The following is a 27,070-nucleotide window of genomic DNA, read 5'->3' as shown; positions in this document are numbered from 1 at the left end:
TTGAACTCCATGGAAACGGGAGTCACGTTCGGACTAACAAGCGCTGATATACGGACTTTCCATGATCTGGCTACAAAAGCTCATGCACTTGAGGCCATGACCAGAAAGGTGCCTGCTTTCCAGACCAAAACAATACGACCGGGCCCGAGTCGAGTAGCAACAAATGTTGCCGACTAGGAAAAAAGGAGGGAAGACCCTCGCTGCCGGCAAATGACAGACATGAGAGAAGATATGGATCATTATAGAGGTCGAACGACTGATAAGCGACCCAGGTAATATGACTATCATGAAGGATACACGTTCGAAAAAGAAGACGTGCTCCTCATGATGAATCAATTACTGGCCGCTGAAATGATCGAGTTGCCCCAGCCGACGTGTCCAAAGGAAGTAAAGAAGATGAAAGAAAAGAATTACAGTCACTATTATCGCATGCTGGGACAACTGAGAATTGTTTCACAATAAAGAATATACTGTAGAAAATGATGAATAGAGGCGAGATCGTGATGGAAAAGGACAAGGTGCAGAACAAAAAAGCAACCACAAACACGGTATCCGTGTGGAGTACCGTTCATGAAAAGGTCGGATATTGAAGGACTGAACGAGAGTTACGCGAACCTTACGCACACGGTGGTCAGAAAAGTGAGAGTTGTAATGTGATCGTCCTCAAATCGTCTAAAGAATTAGCTGGGTCACCATCAGTAAGTGCGCGTAAAGCAACAGTAGTTACGCTGCGCTTTGGGAAGAAGATAACCAGTCCTCCCTGAAGGCAGGAACTTACAACAACACATAGTAAGGCTCTGGGAATATCACAAGGAAGAGGCCCCTTGCATAACGAAGAGAACTAAGGGAACAGAACGCCAATCGACGAAACTTCGTTAATTGATAAAGTAACTTACGATGTCGTAAGCCATCTGAACGGTATTCCTACTTGGTTGAGTATATATGACGCGTTGCATCTATTGAAAGATTTTCGCCAAACGTTGATTAAGGCTTTATTAGACGACAATGTAAGAGAAGCATTGCTCGTTGAAATGGAAAATACAGGCGGAAAAAAGGAAGTCTGTATGATACAAAATGATACGCCCAAAGGAATGGGGAAAAGTTGCATGTTCATTATCACTTTCTTCGATGATGATTTAATACTAAGGTGAAAAGGAACACAATTGACCATTGATGATCGTCGACTATATTCGCGAGAAGCAAGTTAAGTGAATAATGTTGGACAACGGCTCCGCAGTAAACTTATTACCATTAAACATGCTCAATAAGTTGGGGTATCGTTGTTCACATCTATGCACCGGTGGGATGATGATTCAAGGATTTAATCTTTGAAGATGGAATGAATTGGTTGTCGGACACCAATACTTGAGAAAACCTTTGAAGACCATAGTATCCTTGCAGAAATATTCTGACGCAACTTTGATGGCATTGTATAGATCAATTTTGATTAGCACGTCGGTGTGCTTCTTCATTATCGCCTTTGCCATGCATTGTAGTGAGTGCGGGAAGATAAAAAGCCGCGCATATGGAACTCTTCATTTCCCCACAGGGATTCCTGGGTCTAGAAATGCTGTTGCAACGTTTCAAAGAAATAAGTGGGGTAAAGGGTATGTGGATTATATCAGGGTATCAGGAATTGCATTGGGGAGATCCGGCCTGTCTTCTGCTTCGATCATCTTCCCAGTAAAGAGCCTTCTAGGATCTGCGGCTCCTTCATCGCCCAATTAGCAGTATACAGAATCTTGTTTTATGTCATCTGATCAGTTGGTTCGCCGTGAAGGATCGATAGATGATGATGGAGGTTCATCGAGATGATGACCATTTCGTCCTTAAAAGGACTGGTGAATTTCATCATATCTTGGTGTACTTTTACATAGTCCTAGGTGTTTTGTAATCGTTTCTTATTAAACTCCTTGATCTTTTCTTGGAGCTGTTGGCCTTTGCTCTTTGATTGCTTCTTTTTTGTAAAAGTAGGAGGGGTGGATTCCTTGGTTGGCAGTCGACAACTGTTGGTTTGAATGTTCGCGGTCACCTTTAGCCAAGTTTCCCAATAAGCTTTGCGACCTTCTTTGAGGGGTCTTTGGTTATCTCCCATTATGATCGCATTGCGAATTAGACTGGCTATAAGAGTTATGCGATCAGAAAAATCGACAATTGGAAGAATGGGTTCCTTGAAGAAGGTAGGGCGTTTTGTTGTGATTTTCACCCTTTTCTTGGGAAGATTCTTGGTCGGAGAAGAATGGGTATCTGCAGGTGTGGATTGATGAGGAGTCGCTTGTTCCTGGGAAGTGGTGAAGTTTCTCATAGTTGTGGCCATTTGAAGTTATGTAAAAAATTCAATAGAGTCCAAGTACTTGAGAAAATTTGTTGCCAAAGCAGACCGTTGCGCAGCGCACAAAGAGTATTAGGTGCGCGTACGCGCAATAAAATTTGTTGTGCGATAACGCAATGAAGAGGCAAGAGATGGGGACGAATGCAGAATGAATGAAATAGGAGGGAGTTTGGCTTTTATAAGGAAGACAAGACCTGACTGAGTGTTGCGCGGACCCGATCACGCAATAGGGATTGCGCGGTCACGCAACAAACAAAAATGAACCTTTCAAAGAAAACTGAGAGTCGATCCTCGATTGATTCTATGACAAATCAAAGGAGGATCGAGGGGGCATCTGTTGGAGCACAAAAATACACCGAATTGATCTTTTGCGTGGAAACACAGTGAAATAAGGAGAAGATTATGTTGCGCGTCCGCGCAACAGAGTAGTGTTGTGCGATGGTGCAATGAATGCAAGATGCCTGTTGCGTGGCTGAGTAGATAAGAATTCATCGCGCGCCTACGTAACAATATTGGGTTGCGCGGGCTCAGTGCTTCACACATGTGAGTGCCTATAAATACCCTCTGTCCCTCTCATTTCATTCATTCACAAGTGAAGAGCTCTAGAGAAGTCAGAGAGATTCTAAAATTTTTTTGAAAGCTTCTTCAAGTATTCCGTGGCACGATATGGGAGAAGAACAAAAAAAGGAGACTTCGAAATCTAGGCAGAAGCCTCTTGCGCGATCGCGCAACAGGCAGGAGGCACCCATTGCGCAGCCGCGCAACAGGCACATTTCATGTGCATTTTGATAACTTGGTGATATTCTTCCGTGAGATCTGTAATCTCTCGCGAGTTGGTCATCCGCGATCGCGTCTTAAGCATATCAGTGAAGAACAAGGGGTCTTTGAACCCGCACAACTCCTCTGTCATTGCGACGAATGTTTTGCAAGCCGGAATGCTGACGAAATCGCCATTTGAATTGCTTTCCTTTCTTTCACTGTATTCGTTAAATACATTTTGTTTGGAATCAAGGGAAATGTGAGGATGTAATTAGAACTCACAATTAATAAAATCAACGATGATGATCATTCTTCTAACCTTCCTTTGTTTTTATTGAATGTGAATATCCCAATTGTGATACTTGTTTCTTTGTCGAAACAATGTCATTGTTTTCTCACGTGGTTGTTGCACTACCCACGCTAGATTGGAAGTTGCTACTTCCAAGTGGACTACTATCGTAATACTTTATATTTTTGGGCACTGCATATGTGATAGCCTAGGCCCTTCGCGTTGCAAATATGAATTTTCTGAATCTATTGTGTGGGTGTGTTTGGTTTTACATGTTGAATGTTGAAATTAATGCGTAATTGATCTCACATCTTGCATCCCAGGTTAGTTTCACTCATCCTACATCAACCCTTCAAAAGGGGGGAGAGAGAGAGAGAGAGTTTTATAGACACCCAAACATGTGCCACATGCAAGCCTTTTCTCTATGTACTTGTATACGCCTTTATTCGTGGGCTTGGGCCATTTGCTGCAACCGAAAACTCCAGAAAATTATTATTTGGAGACTTTATTTTGAAGGCCCAATCCCATTGGAAAACGGAAGTGCTACTAATGAGGTTGTGATGCGGGACGGATAACCTAAACTATAATGATGCAAATGAATTAATAAACGGATTAGTAGAGTAAATCAAAATATAAAATATTACCAATCTATCACAAATGTAAAGAAATCAAGACATCAACTATGCTCAAATTCAAGGCCACATTAGAATCCCACAGATGGATCTTAAGATTATTGATTAGAAACGGCCCAATTGAGGTTGAATTTCCAACTACCATAGGATTTGATCTAAATCTGAGGATTCACTTGCGCTTTGTTGGGGTTTGAAAAAAAATAGGGTTTATGAAATTTGGGAGATTAGGGTTTGGAATTCTAGGTTTACGGAATTTTGGAGATTAGGGAATTCTAGGTTCTAGGGTTAGGGTTTTAGGTTTTATGGGGTTTTAAAGGGGAATGATCAAGGACCAAAATGAGGGAAATGGCGTTGGTCGTACAGACATGGGATGTAGTCCGTACGGTTGTACAATTGGGTAGGGTTTAGGGGATGGTGGGGATGGGATTTGGGAGGAACCGAAAGAAAAAGAAAGAAAATAGAGAGAGGGAAGAAGAAAAAAGTGAAAAAAAAAATACCTTAAAGATAAGAAAAACAGAGAGAGAAGATAGTTGGAATCACCCCATGACTTCACACCAAACTCAAATCGCAGGAGCCTTTTCTTTGCTCAAAGGAACAAATAAGAAAATTTTATTTTCCATCTCTCTCTAGGGCTTCACACGCCCAACCCTTTAGTCTTTTGGGGTGTTTTTAACAAAAATACCTTTATTGGATATAAAATGTCTAAAATACGCTTATTTCAATAAATTATAAAATAAACCTAAATAACTAAAATAAAAAAAATATAACTAAACTACGTCATCCCAATGGCTCCAATGTGTCCAATGGGTCTACGATCAAGATGATTCACGGTTAGGATTGAACGGTCCACGTGCGAAATTCAATTGTCCAACACTCCCAACTAAGCAACTGACATGTATCTTCCTAGTGTAGGGTCTTTAAAGATGCACGATCATGCATGTGGGGTCTTCAACGGGGCTAGGAACTTAAATTGGGCCCATTAGGCCCAATGTAACGATCATCTAGCCATAACGAAACTGGGGTAGCTCTCTTTTGTCTCTGATAAGCTCTAAAAGGAGCTGGAATGTTCTCATAAACTCCCCTCGGCTGACAAGAGTTTGCCTTCGGCAAAATAAAACTGCGATAATGCGCTTGGAGATCTGAGTGTAGTCTTTGAAGCTCGGTCTCTATAACCTACGTACTGTTTGACTCTCACTTATTCTTCCACTTGAAGAGATGCTTTTGGAATCCTCCATGTTTGGTAGAAACCACTTGTTCATCCAAGATACCTTTGATCTCCTCTTCTGACAAGTATGGATGGTAAAGAAGGCAAAGGTTGTTAAGAATAGTCTGGTAAGGGCCATGGCTTGTGGGGTAGATTGGGCAGGTTGGGAGCACCACCATCTGGGTTAATATGAGGGTCGAAATAAAGGCTAGTGGGTGAAATTGCTGGAACCTTGTAAGACATGAGATCTTTTATATTGAATGTAGAACTAATGTTGATATCAGGTGGAAGATCCACAACATACGCATTGGAGCCAAATCTTTTCAATATCTTATAAGGTCCTACATTATGGGCTTGTAATATCTTCAGGGAAACTGTTTTAGCCTTATTCGAATCATCATTACATAATCTCTTACCTGAAACTGTTTAGACTTGCAATGAGAGTCAACAAATATTTTCTACTTTTCATTGCTCACATTAAACTGTTTCTTAATTTCAGCATGCAAATCATGAATGCACCATGTAAATGCATATGCAAACTTTGATGGCCTATAGGAGACTGACATAGGAATGAGATCTATAGGCTTCTTAGGTTTATAACCATAAGGCACTTCAAAAGGACTCATGCCCATTGACATATTGATTGAACTATTATAAGCAAACCTTGCGACTGTTAAAATTGAATCCCACGTCCTAACATGGTCATCCACAAGACATCGTAACGGGTTTCCTAAGCTTCAATTAACCACTTCCGTTTGACTGTCAGTTTGGTGATGGTATGCTGACGAGAACTAGAGTCTTGTACCCATCACATGCCAAAGTGTCTTCCAAAAATAACTCATGAATCTCACATCTCTATTAAACACAATAGTCTTTGGCAAACCATGCTAGCAAACCACCTCTCCAAAGAAAAGCTTGGCAATGTTGGAGGCATTATACGTTTTGGAACATTGAAGAAAATGGGTCTTTTTAGAAAAATGGTCCACCACCACAAAGATGGAATCGTGCTTTCTAATTGTCTTGGGTAACCCAAGCACAAAATCCATACTAATATCTTGCCACGGAGTGTGTAGCACTAGCAAAGGTGTATATAATCCGGTATTTTGCCTTTTTTGCTTTGCCAACCGACAAGTCCTACATCGCCCAATAATTTTGGCAACATCTCGCTTGAAACTGTGCCAATAAAATCTATCATCGACAATGGCAATAGCCTTGTCTTTATTAAAATGACCGGTTACTCTAGCATGAAGCTCTCAAACTAGAAAATCTCGAAGGGAGGTGCGGGGAATGCAGAGTTTGTCACCTTTAAATAAAAACTCATTGATTAGGACAAATCCATTATCACTCCTCAACTGATCATCCAAACGTGACGTGTACATTTTTCCAAAATTTGGGCACGTTGAATATTCTCCCTTCAATTGTTCGAACCTAGTGACTTCTACGCTTATGGATTGGAGTAACACCACTCGAACTAAGGGCATCGACATGTTTGTTCTCGACCCCAACCTTGTGTTTCAGAACAAAGGTGTACTCCTAGAGAAACTCAACCCACTTGACATGCCTTGGGTTTAATTTCTTCTAGGAGTTGAAGTATCGTAAAGCCTTATGGTTGGAAAACAAAATGAACCCTTGCGGTAGTCGCTAATGTCGCAAGGATTGTACTACCGCGTAGAATTCCTTGTCATAGGTATTGTTACTTCGCCTCATTCAACTTCTCACTAAAATAGGCAACAGGGTGCCCTTCCTGGCTAAGTACTCCACCCATACTTACTCTAGATGCATCACATGCAACTTCGAAGACTTTAGAAAAGTCAGGAGGGCTCATGACAAGAGCCTCAATCATATTGCCCTTCATATCTTTGAACGCTTTGGAGGCCGCATTAGTCCATTTGAACTCTCCCTTCTTAATGCAATCCGTGATGGGAGCCATAATGGAACTAAAACCTCTAATGAACTGCCTATAAAAAGTGGCTAAACTATGAAAGCGACACACCTCATAAATGTTTTGCGGTTTAGGCCAACTTACTATAACCTTTACTTTCTCGGGATCCACAGACATGACCTTGGATGAAAAAATGAAGCCTAAGAAAATTTTTTCAGACATGAAAGAACGCTTCTTCAGGTTGGCATATAACTTATCCGTTTTAAGGATCCTGCAAACTTGCCTCAAATGGTAGAGGTGTTGTTCCTTGGATGTACTATAAATGAGGATGTCGTCAAAATATACCACCAAGAATTAACCCATTAATGGCCTCAACACCTGGGTCATTACTCTCATGAACTTACTTGGAGCGTTGGTCGAGCCAAAATGCATGACTGGCCACTCATATAGCCTATCCTTCGTCTTGAAGGCTGTCTTCCATTCATCTTCTGGGTGAATACGTATCTGATGATACCCACTTTTGAGGTCAATCTTAGAAAAGATTGTGGCACTGGCTATCATATCCAACATGTCGTCACGATGCTGTATAGGAAATCAATACTTGATCGTGATCTTGTTGATGGCTCGACTGTCCACGCATATGCGCTAAGTGCCATCTTTCTTAGGTGTGAGGAGGGTTGGTATGACACATGGACTCAAACTCTCCTGAATGAATCATTTTCTAATAAGCTCATCAACTTGTTTCTTGAACTCCGCATTCTCGGCGGGGTTAATTTGATAGTGGGGAAGGTTTGATAGAGTCAACCCGGGGACAAGATCAATGGCATGCTGAATGTCCTGCATGGGTTGAAGCTCATTCGGTAGGACCTTAGGGAAAATATTGCTAAACTCCTCCAACACTGGAATCACTTCAAGTGGTAACACATTCCCTAACCTCGGGTGTGACCTCTCTTGCCATGAGGGCATACACCATCGAATAAGCCTTAGTCTTCCTTTCAAACTCTTTGGTGTTTATGATGTGAAGGGACTTGGGCTCAGACTTCCTCATCTTTTGGATCACCCTTCTTGACGTCCTCCTTCGGGGTGCTTTTAGGTGGAAGAGGATTTATCTTTGTTCTTTTACCTTAATATATAAATGAACATGTATTCAAACGACTGAAGAGTGTCACATCACGATCATACAAGCAATGTTTGCCCAAGATGATGTGGCTTACATCCATAGGCAAAAACATCACACCACAGTGTCTTTGTAGAAAGCAAATTGAATGGGAATAAGACACTGTTGAAAAACCAATTTTGGGGATGCATTAACCCATGCAACACGATAGGGCTGAGGGTGAGGAATGGGTTTCAAATCCAAACAGGATATAGTGTTAGGGGAGACCACCTTGGTGCAATTATCACTATCAATTATCACCTTTCAGTTTTTATCACCACACTTGACGTAAGTGTGGAAAATTGAATTCCTGCACCAATCATCACTCTCTTTGGCATGGGCTAAGGTGCATCTATCAACCGAAAGTGGCACGATCTCAACTCCATATTCTTCATCACTAGCACAATTTTGGGGTGATAGTTTCACAAAAGTTGAATCGCCTCACGAATTGCGGTTTCAGGTACCACTGAAGTTCTTGCACTACTTGATAGGCATGCTCTAGGTTGTTAATGTTGAGAGGAATGAGCTCACACTGAAGCTCGAATCGGAGGTCCATTCTGAAACATGAAAGGGTCGCTAACGGGTCCTTCTCGATGTTACAATGCATCATATATTCATCAAACTTGCCGATGTAATTAGCTACGAGCATTGATCCCTGTAGAAGGGATTGCCACTATTCCAAAAGCTAGCGGTATGAGAGTGGAAGGTACTTTTCTTTCCAGATCTCTTTCATCTCAACCCATAGTGAGACTAGGTTATCTCCAGACCTCTCCACCTTCCGCTTGACATTCGTCCAAAGAAATTTGGCTTCGCCCATCAACTTTATCTCAGCGAACCTCACTTGACGACGATCGAACATATCTTACCACTCGAAATAATGATCCATGTCTACAAGCCAGTTAAGGAATGCCTTTGGGTCCAAGCGGCCATCATAACTCAATGCTTCAATCTTAATGCTCTTCATCACTTGCTCATCGGGATCAGGGTGGGTTTGGTACTCTACAAGGGGTGGTTGGGTACGCCTCCCACCACGGCCAACACCTCGGCCACACCCTCTCACATCCTCCACTGTGACCTCCTGCCTGGGATTGGTCATCTTTCAAATTTTCATGGTCTGCAAGAAGGCAAGTCTCCAACTCGGTCATGTAAGTATTTGTCTCATTCCGGAGGGCTGTCAGTTGGTTATTGGTGGTTCTAGTTTGGGCCTCGATGGCCATGAGGTGGTTATTGATGACATTGATAGCCTCGACAAGTTGTTCTAAATTCATTGTGGGGTGTAGAACAAAACCGCGCCCACTACAGGTGGGCATAAACTGGGCGCACTAAGTGGGAAAGACTAACAACTAAATTCTCTAAATGCAATGTGATGAAGATGGAAAAAGCTTCTTACTTTAGACGTGGCAATATGAAAACCCTAGACTCAAATGCAATGGACTCATTAAACCCTATGCTAACTTAGGTTTTGAGGGTCCATACGGTTGTACGGTTGGGTGCGGTTTAGGTTTAGAGTGTTATGGGGATGGTGGGGATGGGAGGAAACAAAAGAAAAAGAAAGAAAATATAGAGAGGGAAGAAGAGAAAAGTGAAAAAAAAAAAAAATACCTTGAAGAGAAGAAAAACATATAGAGAAGATAGTTGGAATCACTCCATGGCTTCACACCAAACTCCAATCACAGGAGGCTTTTCTTTGCTCAAAGCAACAAAGAAGAAAATTTCATTTTCCATCTCTCCCTAGGGCTTCATACGTCCAACCCTTTATTAGTCTTTTTGAGGTGTTTTTACAAAAATACTCTTATTGCATATAAAATGTCTAAAAAACCCTTATTTCAACTAAATCATAAAATAAACCAAAATACCTATATATATATATATAAAAACTAAACTAAACTATGCCATCCTAATGGCTTTATCGTATCCAATGGGTCCATGATTAAGATGTTCCACGGTCATGATTCAACAGTCCACGTGCAAAATTCAACGATCCAACACTCAAACTAAGTAACCTACATGCATCTTCCTAGTGTAAGGTTTTTAAAGATGCACAATTATGCATGTGGGGTCTTCGACGGGGTTTGTACGGCTATACGGTTGGGTAGGGTTTAGGTCTAGAGGGTTTTGGGGATGGTGGGGATGGGATTTAGGAGAAAACAAAATAAAAATAAAGAAAATAGAGAGAGGGAAGAAGAGAAAAGTGAAAAAAATACCTTAAAGAGAAGAAATACAGAGAGAAAAGATAGTTGGAATCACTCCATGGCTTTACACCACACTCTAATCACAGTAGGCTTTTCTTTGCTCAAAGGAACAAGGAAGAAAATTTTATTTTCCATCTCTCCCTAGGGCTTCACATGCCCAACCCTTTAATAGTCTTTTTGAGGTATTTTTACAAAAATACTCTTATTGCATGTAAAATGTCTAAAACACCCTTATTTTAACTAAATTATAAAATAAAACAAAATTCCTAAAAAGAAGGAGAAGAAAACTAAACTACACCATCCCAATGGCTCCATCGTATCCAATGGGTCCACGATCAAGATGACCCATGGTCAGGATTGAACGATCCACGTGTGAAATTGAACGGTCCAACACTCCCAACTAAGCAACCCACATGCATCTTTCTAGTGTAGGGTCTTCTAAAAATGCACGATCATGCTTGTGGGGTCTGCAACTAGGTCCCTGTAGTTGTACGGTTGGGTAGGGTTTAGGTCTAGAAGGTTTTGGGGATGGTGGAAATGGGATTTAGGATGAAACAAAAGAAAAAGGAAAGAAAATAGAGATAGGGAAGAAGAGAAAAGTGAAAAAAATACCATGAAGATGAGAAAAACAGAGAGAGAAGATAGTTGGAATCACTCCATGGCTTCACAGAAAACTCCAATCACAAGATGCTTTTCTTAGCTCAAGGCAACAAAGAATAAAATTTTATTTTCCTCGTCTTCCTAGGGCTTCACACTCCCAACCCTTCAATATTCTTTTTGAGGTGTTTTTACAAAAATACTCTCATTGCATATGAAATGTCTAAAACACCCTTATTTTAACTAAATTATAAAATAAACCAAAATATCTATAAAAAAAAAAAAAAAAAACCAAACTACTCCATCCCAATGGCTCCACAATCAAGATGATCCACGGTTAGGATTCAGCGGTCCAAGTGCGAAATTGAACGGTCTAACATTCCCAACTATGCAACCCACATGCATCTTCCTAGTGTATGGTTTTTAAAGATGCACAATCATGCATGTGGGGTCTTCAATAGGGTCCCTATGGTTGTATGGTTGGGTAGGGTTTAGGTCTAGAGGGTTTTGGGGATGGTGGTGATAGGGTTTGAGAGGAAACAAAATAAAAAGAAAGAAATTAGAGAGACGGAAGAAGAGAAAAGTGAAAGAAAAAAAAAACTTTGTAGAAAAGAAAAACAGAGAGAAGATAGTTGGAATCACTCCATGAATTCACTGCAAATTCCAATCACAGGAGGCATTTCTTTGCTCAAAACAACAAAGGAGAAATTTTTTTTTTCCATCTCTCCCTAGGGCTTCACACACCCAACCCTTTAATAGTCTTTTTGAGGTGTTTTTACAAAAATACTCTTACTGCATATAAAATGTCTAAAACACTCTTATTTTAACTAAATTATAAAATAAACCAAAATATCTATATATATAAAAAAAAACTAAACTATGCCATCCCAATGGCTCCATTGTATCCAATGGGTCCACGATTAAGATGATCCATGGTCACAATTCAACGGTCCAAGTGCGAGATTCAGTGGTCCAACACTCCCAACTAAGCAACCCACATGCATCTTTCTAGTGTAGGGTCTTTAAAGATGCACGATCATGCATTTGGTGTCTTCAACGGGGCTAGGAACTTAAATTGGGCCCACAGGGCCCCATGTAATGATCATCTAGCCGTAACGAAACCGGGGTAGCTCTCCTCCGTCTCTAATAAACTCTAAAAGTATCTCGGATGTCCTTATTCAGGTTGGGGTACTTCTCCAACAATCCTCTCAAATTACAACTTGCAATGTGAAAATGGGAAAATCAGATTGAACCAAATTGCTGTGTAGATCCTGAACATGGCTGAGCAGACAAACTCTTCCTATGATGTTTCTTTTATTGTCTGACAATGGTCTGCCAGCACCTGAGGAGGTCTATCAACGAGCCTGGCCATTGTCTGTGGCCCAGATTTTGGACTGTTCTGGCCAGGACTATTCAATAATTTGACTTTGCTCAACCTGAGCCCGGTCCATTGACAGCTCTACATCTGAGAGAAAATGCAAGAATTTGTAGTGGCTTTTCCTTGGAATCTGTTAGTTCTGCTTAGAATTTTGAAGCACTTCACAACAACCAGTCAAATACATGACCGTTAACCACATAATATATTGAGTTTCCCAGACAAGAAAGCATGAAGACGGCACTATCTATTCCCTTACCATCTGTTTTACTATTTTAATTTAATTTAATTTTTTTTTTCCTTCACTTTAATGGCACCCTTTTTGTAGACATAATAATATATTCCTTGCGTTCTTTTGTTTCAGAAGAAGATGTCCTCTCAGCTCCTCCAAAGTTGGTATATAATAGATCTGTTTTGCGGTAATTTCCTTATTCTATTTATTTAAGCGTTTTGAAATTCTGTTGCACGCTAAAATGGATTGACTCACCCTCCTAAAAGTTTTTGGAACTTGTCAACCATTTCTTCTCACTAGCTAGCCATAGAGGTGATGCTTTTGGATGGCTGATCTTGTTGATTCTTAACTAGCCATGTTGCACTTAGGGTGTTATGCTCACAATGGTTTAAATGCCCTAACTTGACAAGTTCGATCAGTCGTGGGGTTTGGGCGTATTGGTTAGGTTTTTAACAATTTGTATGAGTAGTATTCGAGTCATGGAAGGGGCTACCTATGGAAAGGGTAACCTAGACCAAAGTGAAAGCCACCACGATGTAGAAAGGGTTACATGGACAACCAGAGTGCAACCGCCATCCCATCTTAAGGTGGAAAGTATTACCTGGATAATCAGAGTGTAGCTGCTATGCCCTCTCCAAGTGAAAAGGGTTTACTTAGAAAAAGAGGCCAGACCACCAAATAGTGGGCCGAGTCAGCTGCAGAGTGTGGTGGTATTCTATGAGCCCAATGGTTTAAAAGCCTAGCTTGATGCTTTCTATCAGTCCCAGGGCTTTTGGCATGCTGGTTCTTAACATAGGGTGAGTTCAGTTGTGTACCAAAACACAATTTGGATGAATATGGGGTGACCACCCCCATTGATTCGACAGTCTAGGGTGGGTTGGAGAGCACAACCTTGTTAGATGGGCTTCTTCTTGTTTGCCTTTTGTGCTCAAAACAGATCATGAGTAATTTCAGGCAAGACCTGAAGTAAACTGACTTTTGGTTCTGTATGTTATTCAATTCCTTGTTGCATGCTTTTCAAGACATCAAACTTACCCTTATCCATTCAAGAGTATGCTTGACATGCTCCTATGTCCATCATCTGCAGTTTATCTAGGAATATTCTGGAAGCAGTTGTGGACAGATGGGATCATCATATCCTTGTCATTGACAAAATGACCCCTCCAAATTGGAAGGTATGGTACATGATTTCTTTACCATATTAATTTCTTCATTTTCTCTTCCAACCCTATTACCGGCCACCGTCCACTTTTATATCTCTCTCATCTCTTCAGAAATATCTTTTATATGTTCAGGCTCTTCTGGTTGAATTGTTATATTTTTAAGTAAGAAATTTTATTTTGTTTTGTGTATTCATGCATAGCTCTTTACATGTCATGTTTTTGGTTGCATTTTACTGTTTTATTGGAACCACCCACCACATAGTTCCCATTGGTAGATTTGTTATAGCATGTGGATATGTTTTCTCTTGTTTCACATCTTCATCAGTCTTCTTTGGGAACTTCAATTACAGTTGATGTGCGTGTATTGTCTAAAACCATTTAAGTAGATGAATTAAAAGACCTATGTGCATGTCATATGTATTTTCATAACTTTTTACCGATGCCAATTGAAAAAAAGAAAGGTAGAAGAATTGCAACTTGGATTGGAGCAAAGACTAAGGCATGGGATGAATGTATCAGAAAATCAGTTTGGTTTCATGCTAGATGGGTCTACCGCTAAGCTATTTTGCTACTTGGACAATTGATGGAGAAATATAGGAATAGGAGGATCTCCACATGGTCTCCTTTGACTTAGAGAAAGCTTAAGATAGTGTCCCTCGAGAGTTAATCTGGTGGTTGTTGGGAAAGAAAGGAGTTTCAAATGGATATATCAATATGATTAAAGATATGTATGAGGAAGGAATCACAAATGCGAGGAGCACTAGTAGAGAGATAAGTGAGTTATGAATTACTGTACGCCTGCACCAGGCATTGACATTGAGCATGTACTTTTTCGCATTAGTTATGGATGAGTTAACAAGGCATTTGCAGGAAGAATTCTCATGGTGTATGCTGTTCGCAGATGAGATAGTTTTGATTGATAGGATGAGAGAGATTTATGGAGGGATGCTTTAGAATTTAAAGTATATGGAGTGGAATTTTAGTGTCATTAGGAGTGAGAATGAGGAATTAGTTAAGATTGCTGATCAGGAAGTTTCCCAAAATGGCCACTTTGGAGTGAAGAGATTGAGAAGGATGTTGTTTATAGAATTCAAGTGGGGTGGAAGAAATGGAGATGTGCCTGTGGAGTTTTATGTGATTGTCAAGTACCACTCAAAGTAAATGGGAAATTTTACAAGATAGCTCTAAAAGACCAGCCATGCTTTATGGGACATAATGTTGGGCAAATAAGGAACATGTGCTTAGGATGAGTGTAGCTGAAATGAGGATTTTGAGATGGATGAGTGGCAAGACAAAGAAGGATAGGATTAGAAATGAATACATTTGAGGGAACTTACGAGTAGCACCAAAGGTAATAAGATGAGGGAAAGCAGTCTTAGATGGTTTGGTCATGTGCAATGGGAACCAAGAAGTGGTCTAGTTAGGAATGAGTTGGTACAAGTTGAAGGATCTAAAGGCAATGTACTGATATGGGCCCACGATCCATGGGCCAGGCCCAAGCCCATTAAGCCCAATAGCCGGCCCATCAATAAGGAAGCCCAAGCCTCCCATTTAGGTAGATAGCTTATTTAGGTAATTAGCTAGCAAAATCAATAAGCTAGTTATGAATAATCCATTAGTCAACATTTTTAATGCATTCTTATATATTTTTTTATTATCTCGTTTCCATATTTGTAATAAGTCATTGATTTTTAATGACCTTATTTATTTTCCTTATATGTACGTTTCAAAACCTTATAAAAAGGCCTGGGATGAGTAGTCGGAAGGCACCTTTTGAATGGAATCAAATTTATGCAATTGTTCTCTATTTGTTTTGAGTTCTCGTGCTTAGATTGAAGGTGTTTATGCTTGGGCGGATCCTTCCCATCAGACGGCTATGCTAGTTTGGTATCAAAGCAAGGTTCCAACAGCTGGGTTGAAGTCCTGGATCAACAACAATCTTAATATTATTGTGTTTAGGTTCTTTAATCATAAAATTTTGCCTATTTTCCTTTATTTCATTTCATCCATTCATCCCAAACCCATTCACTTTTTATTTTTTATTTTAATTTTAATTTTTCTTTTACAAAGCCCAAAAGTCCAATTTACAAGGGAAGGCTCTACTGAATTTTTTTCGGCCATCTACCTCCATTATCCAGCCCATTAAAACTCAAAATCAGCCATATTCCAACCCATTAAAACCCTCAAAATCATCAATATTTCAGCTCATTGAAACCCCAAAAATCAGCAACATTCCAACCCATTAAAATTCCAAAATCAGCCTTATTCCAGCCCACTAAATCCCCTAAAATCAGCCATATTCCAATCCATTAAAACCCTCAAAATTGGCCATATTCTAGCCCATTAAAACACCTAAAATCAGCCATATTCCAACCCACTAAACCCCCTAAAATCAGCCTTATTCCAACCCATTAAATCGCCCAAAATCATCATTATTCTAGCCCATTAAAACTAAAAAATTAGCCCAATTAAAACCCCAAAATCAGCCCATTCCATCTCATTAAAACCCCCAAAACAAAAAAAGGGCTCCTATTCCAACCCATTAAAAGCAAAAAAATAAAAATAAAAATAGGTCATATTCTATCCATTACTTTCCGATGTCACACTGTCTACCCGTAGTGGTAACGTTTATCGAGGGAGGCTTACTGATCAACAATGAGACAATTGTATCACCGAGTTATTCGCAAGGGTAGATAGTCTAGAAACTGCTATTGACTAACTATGTGGAGAACACCATGGTAAGCAACCTGATCCTATTGGAGATCCTGATGGTGGTCCAAATCCATAATAAGGGTTCCAACTAAAAACCTTTGGTGAATAAAAAATGGTACGGGTCCTCAGGAGTTTATTTATGACTTAATACAACAACTCTTTGCAGATTGCCCATGACACCAAGATAGAGATGCACAAGAAAGATGATATTACCAAGAAAGCACGGGTGGAAATTCCGGATTTCATAGGTCGTCTCGATGCAAATGCTTTTGTCAATTGGATTACAACGTTTGAAGATTAATTTGCATGGTACGACATGGATGATGTCTAGCAAGTGGCCTTTGTCAAGGTCAAGTTGAAGGGCCCAACAAGAATCTACTGGCAAAGCATTGACTGCAAAAATCTCATCATGGGTCATCTTGCTATCAGTAGGTAATTTAACATAAGGGAGCTGGAAAGTAAGTATTTACCTTTAGATTACATGCATATTCTTCTCTAGGAGCTCCTTGCATTCAAAAAGGGAGCTTTATCTGTGGATGACCACACCGAAAATTTCATTGAGCTTTCTGTCCATTGTAAGCTTGCAGAGATGTACAGCGTAATAGCTAATCGCTATCGGGCAGGGTTACGCCAAGAGATTCTATGCGAGATGGTCATGTATGATTTCGAGACAGTAGATTATGTTCATCAGAAGGCTCAACGAGTTGAACAACAACTGCAACAACAAACTATCTGACGCTTTGGTTCTCCAGTTAGGGAACCTTCCGTGATTCAGTTCCACATCTCAACCAGACTCCACCACAGGTCTACTAACCACCTCCACACCCTTTTCAGTCTTGCCCACAGATGTAGACTCCTCTTGTAAGGCAGCCTCAACCTTTGCAACTCCAACCGCTACAGAATTCGTACCAAAACCAACCAACGGTGTTGGGACGTGACAACGGGGGACACGATAGTAATCTTAATCCTTCCGTCAAAAGAGAATGAGAGGGTGTTGACTGTTATTGTTGCAGATAGATAGGACACTTTTTTAATGAGTGTCCACAAGCCAGGAACCTCAATTATTGCGGTAATGAGGACCCCTTCTACCCAGATGGTCATGAGTATTACGATGAGCACATCGACATGAAACAACCTTATGTAGAACTTGCATCACAGCCATAGGATCCTCCTGTTGAAACTGCGGTTGAAGCTGGGGATGAAGGCTCTACTCTTATCATACACCGCCTCCTTACTACCATCGAGGAGGAAGTGGAAGAATGGCGGTGGACCACTGTTTTCTATACGCTGGTAAAATACCTTCGTAGATTATGTAACATGATCATCGATGGCGATAGTATAATGAACATCATATCTCAAGAGGTAATTGATAAGCTTAAGTTGCCAACTGAAGGCATCGAAAACCATATAAGGTTGCATTGCAACACTGCCACCATTGTGACTCGAAGGTGTTTGTTATAATTTAAAATTGGCATATACAAGGATGATATTTGGGGTGACATAATTTTGATGAATGTCACCCGCATCCCTCTCGATCAACCTTGACTCTTTGATCGAAAGTTATAAAGCGATGGTGAAGCTAACACGCATACTTTCCTATGGTGGTCCAAATCCACAAACAAGGGTTCCAACTAAAACCTTCGGTGAATCAAAGTGGTATGGGTCCTTGGGAGTATTTATGACTTCATACAACAGTTCTTTGTAAAGGAACCCATGACACCGTGATAGAGATGCCCAAGAAAGATGATATTTGTTTCGACAAGAAACGAATAGTGTTTGTTTTGGGAATTATCTCAGTTAATAATAAGAAAGAAGAAATGTAGAGAATAATCGTCATATTTTATTCATTATGGATTCGTTTACATCCTTTTATCCTTTGATTCCAAGATAAAATACTTATGACAAAAGAATACAAATATTGAATGAGTTCAATGTTAATTTTGACAGCATTTCGGCTCATATCATTCCAGTCTCCATGGGAGAGGAGTTGGGCGGATCTTCCTTCGTTCATATGCCTTCATGAATAATATGAAGAGATATCACAATATCCTGAAGAAAAGCCCTCAAAATAACATATACATGCCCCCTTTTTTAGATCATCCGTGTAACTTCTTATTGAGTTGCGCAGGCTGAGGAGTTGCGCGGACCTGCGCAACTCAATAAGAGTTGCGCAGTTTTGCCTCCTTGTCTCTCTCTCCTCTTCGATACCTGTCGGAGGTATCAGTTTTCTGAGAAATCCGATCCCTCAAATGAAGGGGGAAGGGGGTGTTTATAGGCTTTCACACGTGCAAGGCATTGAATCTTGTGCCCTGGGACCCACCTTGTATTCACTCCAAACGAATATGTGAATATCATGTCGTTGCCCTATGCAACTCTTCACCCGCTCAATTCGAATTTTCTTCAATTTCTTCTTTGGTTTCTTCCTTCTTCACTTCTTTTCTTAATCAAATTTCATGCTCCAACAGATGCTCCCTTGATCCTATGTTTGCCTGATCATCAGGTCAAATGAAGGATCAAAATCTTTTGTCCAGGATTCGAGTTTCGCGGATTTGTGCAATTCCTCTGAATCGGGCCTCGCACGATTCTTCTCAGGTCCGCTCTTCTTATAAATACTGCACCTTTAACCTTTTCTTCCATTCGAAAATTCTTCCAAACCAGAGCTCGATCGCACAATCTTGACATTTCGCGCAACTCACTATTCGCGCAACTCACTATCCGCGCTACTTCACTGTCCGCGCTACTCCACTATCCGCGCAACTTTTTGCTAGCGCAACTCGTTGCCCGCACAACTCCTTTGTACTTAGTATAGTTTCTCCAAGTTCTGAAGCTCTGCCAAATTTTCTTTTGAGCCTCGAATTCTTTCTTTTTTTCTTCTCAAAGTCTTTAATCTTGATAATCTTAAATCCATATATATGAAACACTCGAAGGCTTCGTCTTCAAGAAGGAAGAATTATTCATCTTCTTCGGAATCTAGACAAACTTTCAAGAACACTTGGGATTGTATAGAGATTCATGAAGAAGTTTTGGAGTTCTTTCTTCTGAGGACAAGAGAGTTATTATTCCCATCAATTTGCGTTGTCATTGGTCGATTCTACATAGTGAACTATATAATCAAATGATTTGAAACAGTCTTGTTTCTATGAATAATTGGATTATGACGGAACCAAGGATTTTAGAAGGATATCTGGAAGAGAATGGAGCCCGCCAGAGGGTTGGTGGAATTCATAAGATGAGATTTTAACGCCCATGCTATGATCCTCAGCAACCCTTTCCTACTCATTATTTTGAGACTGCTCAACAACACTTCTTTTCCGAAAGATCATCTTGGAATATAGAAAGATTCTTGGCAATGAGTCTTTTGTCTCATCGCAATTTTTACAGTGCTTAGGCTCGAGCCATTGCTCGGAAACATACTGCCGTTCTGGAACATATCAGCCTTTTCGACGCGATCATAGCCACATCGGAACATTTTTACGGGGATGGGGCTATCTTCAGAGGCTTCCTCAATCATTGGTCTCCAATTGCCAATTCATTCCACCTTCCTTGAGGTGAAATCAGTATCACCATGTGGGATCTTCTTTGCATATCAGGGCTCCCTATCATGGGCAATATCTTCGATGCATATATACATTCAAATGAAGAATTTACTCTCACTTCTGCAGGAGATAATAAATCTGAGATTTCAAAGACCACTCTCGAGCTCTTCAGAGAAATGGCTAATTTCCTACAGCCTGATGAAATTAATTCCCTTGGCTGGTTGGCTCATTTTTCCCGCAAACTACGATATATCTCTTTCTTTCTACCTTCTCTTTTGGAAATTTCATTTTATATACATTCAGATCGTCTTTCTTTAATAATCGAATATTTATCTTGACAGCTTTGCAGGCCAGAATCATCGAGATCTCAAGATTATTCGTGAAAATATTAAGAGCACCGCCGAATATAGCTCTTCTTGCGAATTAGCTGCTTTCCTAGCTTACTGGCTAAGCTTGGTGATATTTTCCAATTCAAAACAAGTGGAAATCATCAGGCAGACCTTCTTTGTGGTCCCGGGTGCAATGGCGGAGGGTCAGAAATATTCATTAGCTCCTCCAGTTCTTTGCTCATTATATCGCCCCTTCGGAGATGTCATTTCCAGTCCTGAATATTCTACTCTTGAGTCTTTTCCAGTTTGTGCTCCTTGACATTTCTTCATAGGCTGGCTAGGAGTGTATTTTCCTTGGACTTTTGCTGACTTTGAAAGAGCCTATTCAAATCCTCATCAGCTTCCTCTTCAGCATTATCAACTAAGAAAGATGATTGAGAAGTTGAATGGTTGGGTCACCAGAAAGATAGAGAATAGTGATCCTATCGACTTCTTTCAATTTCCATTTACTAGCTTTCCGGAAGACAGAGAAGTTGTCGACGATGATTCCATCTCTTTTGGCGAACATTTGTTCCTTGTTTCTATCAGATCTAGTACTCTTCCATTGAGAGAAGGGAGCACATTCTGGCGCGAACCATATTATCCAAGCAGATTTGATCGTCAATTTGGATTTGATCAAACTATATCGGAGACTTGTGATACCGTTACTAGAACAATGAGAAGTTATGACATCGGACCATATAATTGGGCCTTGATATAGAAGCAACTTTTGAACGTTCATACTGGGTCACGCATAATTCCTGGCTATAATTATCCAGTTCATGCTTCTTATTGTTGGATGCGCTGGTGGGTTCATTAATATCACTTAGTGCATAATTGTTACCCAGTAGACCATGTCATATAGATTCTTCCTCCTCGTATGAGAGATTACCAAAAAGACCAATGCATCGGCTACTTTGAAGAAACAGATCGTGCCCCCTCTCCAGGCCAACTTTGCATAAAGATTTCTTCAAAAGATAATATTTGCGAAGTGAAATCTGCTGATACTCTTGAAGGATGGATATCATTTGGTGTCTCTTTAAAGAATGCATCTGAATTCTCGAATCTTCTAGAAGAAAATGTTGATTCTTCATATTTTCATCCTCCTTCACCCTTACGAATTTTACAAGATAACCTTCATCATCAGCAAAGCAAGAGACAAACATCGTCGTTCTCTTTAAAAGGATAAGCATATTATAATCGAAGATCCACAATTCATATGGTTGATCTTAAAGAACTAACTTTTGAATAGAAAGTCGCAAATGTTTTGAACAAACTTGCTATTGCTATAATTTGAACCTGATTAAAAAGAAATGCATTTCTGTTATGTTGTTTAATCAGTGTTTGAGATTTTCATGACTTATTTTATCGTATCAGGCAATTGCATATTTGAGCATATCTTTAAGTAAAATAGGCGAACATATGCATTTATAGCATTTTGATCCTACACATAGTTTAAGCTCTTGAGTAGTGGAGCTAGTATACTTTTAATTGAACATACTTTGACTGGACTTGACTTGACTTGACTGGACACTTTCACACAGTTTAAGCTCTTGAGTAGTGGAGTGACACAATTTTTTAGACTCTAAGTAGTTGGAGTTGGGTCTTACACGAATGGTTTCTGTAACTCTTCCGAGTTTGTTGGACTTATCGCGGCCGGGGAGTTCACAAACGACAATCCATCAGAGGGGCCCAGTGTAGCTACTGGGGCCGTGAACTCGGTAGGTTTTACGCGCAGGGTTGGCCGCAACAACTCTCCAGAGTTCACGGGGCTCGCAAGGCTACCTTAGGGGTACCAAATCCAAGGCCGCCAGTCCATCGATGAGGGGTAGCTCGTTTAGAGGATCCATCCCCATGAGTTTCTATTGGAATCAAACCAGGAATCTAGGGGGTACGCATGGTTGGACTATCCATGGACGAGCCAAAGAGCGCACATTGCAGCCCGCTTTTTCTTCGTCTGCCAGGTCGAACCCATTCACGAGGGCATTTTCTCTCACCTTCCTTCGTGATGCTGTCGGAAGCTGTATAGATGACATTGGTCTCACGCGTGATTGGCCTTTGTGGACTTTTGGTCACTTAGGACTTTTGGTCGTTGACTCTCTCTTCGCTGCCCGCATGGGTCTAAGCATGTGATGGCCTTCGTGGGCTTTTTAGGGCCATTGGCTTCTCATTGCTGCCCGCATGATATTTGATGTATCGTCGATTGTGGTTGGTTAGCCTTCTAGGTTTATTCTGCTGCTGTAGATGATAAATCGCCATTGCTATCATAGAACTTATGCATAGCATTCTGCTGTCGTAAATGATATATTGCCATTGCTTGATAATAGTATCCTTGATGATATTTATATTTAAAATAGTATATCAACTTGGCAATAATATCAATCTACCTTTTCTTCATTCATATGGAGAGAAGATTACATAGCGTTTGCCTTTTGAGACTTTTTCATCGTGCTGCTTGTCATGCCCCCTTTTGATTAGGAAGTATTTTGCTCGTAATCTTCGAAATCAAAATTTCATCGATCTTCAGGGATGATATATCTTGATGAAACGAGTCTTGTTGTACATATAATAACAAAGATATGAAGGATCGTGTCCATATTAACATGCGACTTTTCTTTCAAATAATCATGATTATCTTCAATCGGGATTGCGTGCCATTACTTTTTCTCTTATATCATACGCTTTCCTTATGACTATTTCACCACTATCCATCATTTCTTGTAAAATTTTCTTCACGACGAAGCAATTCTTAGTTCGATCTCCAAGAAAACGATGATAACGACAGTAATTATTTTCTTTCATTTTCTTCATTTCCTTTGGACGCTTTGGCCATGACAATTTGATTTTCCCCACAGCTAATAATTGATTCATCATGGGGAGTATATCTTCTTCAAATGTATACTTTTTGTAATCTTTGAATTGACTGAATCTTTTCTTTACTTTCTCCACTGCAAAACCTCTCGTATTTCCTTTATCAATGTTTCTTTGCCCATCTTGATAGTTCTTCATGTCTTCTTCTTCCTTGACATTGCTAGTTGAAGTCTTTTTAGAATCTTGAAACAACCGATTCATATGAAAATTGAACACCATCACACCGAGCTTCTTTAGACCACAAGCTTTTACAATCAAATCTTGAAAGGTCCGTATATCTGGTCCAATAAGACCCAATGCAATGTTTGGCCTTGTGCAATCTATACATAGCTTGACTTGTTCTTCTTCTTTTGCCGATTATGGGCATGATGCCCCCAGTATTCTCCATCGATTAATGAATTCTCTGACTGGTTCGTCTTGCCCTTGGCAGATAGAGGCTAACATGCCTGGACTGATTTCTTCAGCGGATGACTGAAGAAGTTGTGAATAATAATATTTGAACATTTCTAGTGGAATGTGCTGTAGGAGATATGACAAATGATGATTTTCTTATCATAACAACTTTCACTTTATCTTTCCATATCTTTGACGGATCTCTTGCAGATGCCACATTTATAGTTACTTTCCTGTCTTGCTTTTCACCATTTTTTTATTTATTTTATTTATTTTATTACTATCTCGCCTTGCTTTATCATTTTCTGCAATATATCTTTCAATGTGAAGCAGTCTTCTGTAGGATGCCCCAGAAAACGATGATAACAACAATAATTCTTTTCTTTCGACATCTCGACTTCCTCTGGATATTTGGGCTGAGGTAATTTGATAGTTCCGACAGTTAATAATTGCTCCATCATCGGCAAAACATCTTCCTTTTTGAAGATATATTCTTTGTGAAGATCATGTAATTGGGATCATTTATCATTCGTACGGCCTTTTGTAACGCCCTGAATTTTTTCTTCTTTTCATTTCCTGTTTGTTACGAAATGTGTCTCTTTTCTTTTCCCGATCAATAGTATTTACCCTTAATCTGTTTGATCCTCTTCTCTCTGTTCTGTTTTGAAACACCGGCATTTTCTTGGCTATTAGTTCCAATGCTTGTGCCTTATTAGCAAGGTCTCGAAAGGTTCTTATGTTGGCACTTGTGAGTCCGAACGCAATTCCCGTTTACATGGAATTTAGGCACATCTTTACCTACTCTTTTTCTTCAGGTAATTGCTTGCACGAAGCTCCTAAAGTTTTCCACCTATCGATGAATTTCTCCACGGGCTCATTTTCTCTTTGACGTATAGAAGCTAGTTCTGTAATACTAACATCATGATATGACGAGAAGAAGTTCGACATAAAAGTGTCTTGCATCTGATCCCAAATTCGTATTTATTCTGGCGCTAGGCTAAAATACCATCGAAATGCCTTTCCTATCAAGGAAGAACCAAATAATCGCAAACAATACTGTGGAACAGTAGAAAAGTTACCCATGGTCGTAATGAAGTGCATGAGGTGTTCATCCGGGGACCCATCTCCATTAAAATTTTGAAAATCTAGATGTTTGAAGTTTGCTAGGAACGACACTTCTTCCACTTCCCTTAGGTGTGGCATTTTATAACGGAATCTTCCGATATTCCCACGTTCTCTTTCTGTTCAAATGGCTTCTGCAACCACTTGTCGCATTTCTTCTTGAGTTATCACCCTTGCCGTGGGAGTAGATCCATGTGATCTTGCTCTTGGTGGTTGAGGGCCTTCAGGTTGCTGTTCTTATGCGTTCATGGCAGCCATCTGTTCACCACCCCAAGTATAGGGTTGCGATGTAGTAATAATCTCGGTAAGACCGAGGTCGAATCCACAGGGACTGAACCTTTTTTGTAATCTGAAAGTAACCAGAACTAGAACTAGAAGAAGATGTAATCTAAACTAGGAAACTATCAGAGAATAATGGTGAAATATTAAACTAGAACTTGTGAAATTCAAAGGTGGGAAACTAGGGTGCCAAGGATCCACTTGTAGAGATCAGGGAGATCTATGCTTGATTCATAAACACAACTGGATTTAGAGACCCATCTTTATCCAGTTGGAAGATACATCATTAAAAATCAAATTTAAACTTACTTTGATCCAGTTTTCAAGAGATGAGAGGTATGTGAATTAGAATTGATTCCATCACAAAACCATGCCCATGAGACAAAGTAAACAACAGAAATTTAACCAATCCACATCCAATCTGAGAGAGTTATGAACGTAGGGAAGGATTCCATCATCCAACCATGCCCGTGAGACGATGGTGAACAGTAGGGCTTCCCATCTTCACAATCTCACTAATGTAAAGAATATACCCAAAGCTATCGCGGATCCATTGTAATTTAAGTCACAACAAACCATTAAAAACTAAAGGCATTCCTTATAATCAAACTAGAATCAAAATTAGTTCAGCTTAAACATGAATCAAAAGGCATAAAGAAAAATCTCCCATCACACTACAAGCTTCACCTCTTAGCCCTAGCTAAGAGGTTTAGCTAACCAAAACCATGATTAACTAAAAATCTTTAAACAAAATCAAAGGAAAGAAAGAAAACTTGAAGTTGTCTAGCCCTCTCTCTCTTTTTCTTGGCTTCCCATGTCCCAAGATATCCGTTCTCTCTCTTTCTCTGTCCCTTTTATAGATATTAAGGCTGGGAGTCGGTGGGAGGAGATCTTTCGCAGAAAAAGGTCTTACACAGCCTGTTACGCAGCAATGCAACTCAACTTGCGTTTGGAAGGACTTTTCGGCCGGTAGACGTCCCAAGAATTGATTTTGGCTCCATGGTTGGTGTCAAGACCCCCTTCCCGAGCTGTTATCATCATCTGGGCCGTACAACGCCCGCAACGTCCGGAAAAACTGGACGTGCGTAAGGTGCGATTTTCCTGCACTGAGATGCTCGGTGGGCCCCATAGTGATGTTTTTGGAGAAATCCACCTTGTTCATTGGATTCTTGGTGAAATTTCGGTTCGGCCCACTGTGTCAACTCAAGCTACCGTTCATCCTGCGTTTTACGACGATTTGCGTGTGTACGCGTGCATGGGACCAAAAGGTCACCATGGTTAGGGCGAATGGACGGTTCAGATCATCCAACAAAACGATCATGGTGGCCCACTGAGCACGCCCGGTCAGACAGCGTCCGCCCGCTGGCGGGTTTCCGATTAAAAAAAAAACAATCGGTCAGCTCAGCGTGCGCTGACTGATCTTATAATTTCCAGTGCACAGCCGGTGCATGCACATTGTGCACATGCACCCCCTTAAGTGGGGTCCACTGTAGTGTTTATGAGAAATCCGCTTCGTCCATCCATTTTGCCCTCCTATTTAAGGGGTTAAGACCAAAATTGAAGTATATCCGGATATCAGGTAGGCCCTGGATCAGTGTTTTATCGGCTGATCTATCCATTGGGCCACTTCCACAAGGATTCAATGGCTGAAATTCGACGTGTACAGTTAATTTAGGGTCCTCAGGCCAAATATAAAGTTTCGAGCCGGCGGATGGTGGGAACCCTGTGATCTTGCATTCTGGACGATTTTTAGGCCCTTTTAACTTCAATCGTTGAGTTTTCTCGGATCTTTGACGTGCATATTCTTCGATCTCGGTCCCCTAAGATCCATCCCTTGCCTTGGTGATTTCTGAGCGTTAAATCCATGCTTTTAGTACCCTTTTCAGTCCAAGCTCCTTAATTTCACCTTGCAACAAAAACATGATTAAACTAGGACGTTAAGCATTATCATGTACGTAAAACCAAGTAATAACTGG

General features: G+C 40.4%; 1 protein-coding gene across 4 annotated transcripts in view; it reads left to right on the top strand.

Moving 5' to 3' along the window:
• The window catches only part of LOC131232687 (uncharacterized), a 59,155-nt gene that overhangs the window by 11,860 nt on the left and 20,225 nt on the right, over positions 1 to 27,070 (top strand). For 3 of the 4 annotated variants that reach the window (XR_009164906.1, XM_058229094.1, XM_058229097.1), the window contains exons 4-5: positions 12,783 to 12,837; positions 13,738 to 13,825. Coding sequence is in view for 3 of the 4 variants with exons in the window: in XM_058229094.1 (XP_058085077.1) it covers positions 12,783 to 12,837; positions 13,738 to 13,825 (143 nt within the window). In the remaining variant the exon portion in view is untranslated. Of the gene's footprint in view, positions 1 to 12,782; positions 12,838 to 13,737; positions 13,826 to 23,730; positions 23,791 to 27,070 lie in introns of those variants that run through there. The other variant, XM_058229096.1, reaches the window with a different exon arrangement.

This window comes from Magnolia sinica, chromosome 18 (genome assembly GCF_029962835.1).
Source record: "Magnolia sinica isolate HGM2019 chromosome 18, MsV1, whole genome shotgun sequence".
Classification (NCBI taxonomy): Eukaryota; Viridiplantae; Streptophyta; class Magnoliopsida; order Magnoliales; family Magnoliaceae; genus Magnolia; species Magnolia sinica.
The sequence above is the reverse complement of the archived record's forward strand: the minus strand, read 5'-3'. Positions and strand labels throughout refer to the sequence as shown.